We start from the raw sequence: 972 nt of genomic DNA, 5'->3' as shown, positions 1-972 counted from the left end.
CCCCCCAAAAAAAGTATCCCGCTTATTTCCCTGCCCCTGACTTGCGCGCTGTGTCCCAGACTGCCAGGTTACGCTGCTGAGCTGATTCTTCTACATAACAGAGTGACTGACACCACAAACACACTCTTTCAGTTTTAGTTTTCGTAAGAGTTTTACAGCACTGGCAACACAATAACGTCATATAAGTGCAGAAGATTGGAGGTGTTACACGAGAGTAGCATACACACACAAAATAAGGAGAAGAGATAAGGACGATAGACGTTTGATAGGAGAGAAGGAGCAAACCACACCAGAGCACCCACAAGCATGCTCCTTGTCTTGTTGCCCTGCAAGTCTCCACAGAGTAGCTACTCAAACATCCACTACAGACAGTAGCCACCCATACAGCCCCACGTACTGTTATACAGAGTACATATATTTTATATAGTTCAATAGCCACTCATATCCCCACGTACTGTTATACAGAGTACAGACAGAAGCCATATACTGTTAAAAAAAGGTCACTGCTAAAACATGTAGTTGACAGTAACTGAACCAAAGGCCCTACGGCAGTCTGCTTACCTCGTCATCTCGTCTCCCTGCATCTCCACAACAGATCCTCCTGAGAAGGGAAAAAGAAGAATGACAATGATAATATAATAACTATGATTGATAAGTATGGCTTTGAAAACAACATCAAGACAAGACAAAAATTCATTATGACTGAAATGAAATAAAACAATGGGAAGACAGTGAGTAAGTTAGTAAGATATTTTCCATAAATGAAAGGGAGGAGAGTACCAGTGTATACAAAACACCAACAGTACTGAAGTTCTCTGTTTTACATCAGTAGGAGTCATATTTTGATTCAAATAATTAACTAAAAATCTGTTTCCGTATCGGTGTGGCGGCACCATATAAGGTTCTGAAGGTTCACAGTGAGCAGGACACTCATGAGATCAGCCTACAGTACAGGGTAATGTAATGTTAATG

The 972-nt window shown here is 41.2% G+C and overlaps 1 protein-coding gene across 1 annotated transcript in view; it reads right to left on the bottom strand.

The window, feature by feature from the left end:
- Positions 1-972, bottom strand: part of LOC101863304 (isocitrate dehydrogenase [NADP] cytoplasmic) — a gene marked incomplete in the record, with an annotated part of 27,132 nt that overhangs the window by 24,413 nt on the left and 1,747 nt on the right. Inside the window, 1 exon segment of the mRNA XM_013089076.2 lies at positions 562-601. Coding sequence (XP_012944530.1) covers positions 562-601 — 40 coding nt within the window.

The sequence above is a fragment of the Aplysia californica genome, unplaced genomic scaffold, assembly GCF_000002075.1.
Source record: "Aplysia californica isolate F4 #8 unplaced genomic scaffold, AplCal3.0 scaffold00868, whole genome shotgun sequence".
Lineage (NCBI taxonomy): Eukaryota > Metazoa > Mollusca > Gastropoda > Aplysiida > Aplysiidae > Aplysia > Aplysia californica.
Note: the sequence above shows the minus strand (reverse complement) of the source record. Positions and strands in the feature narration are given on the sequence as shown.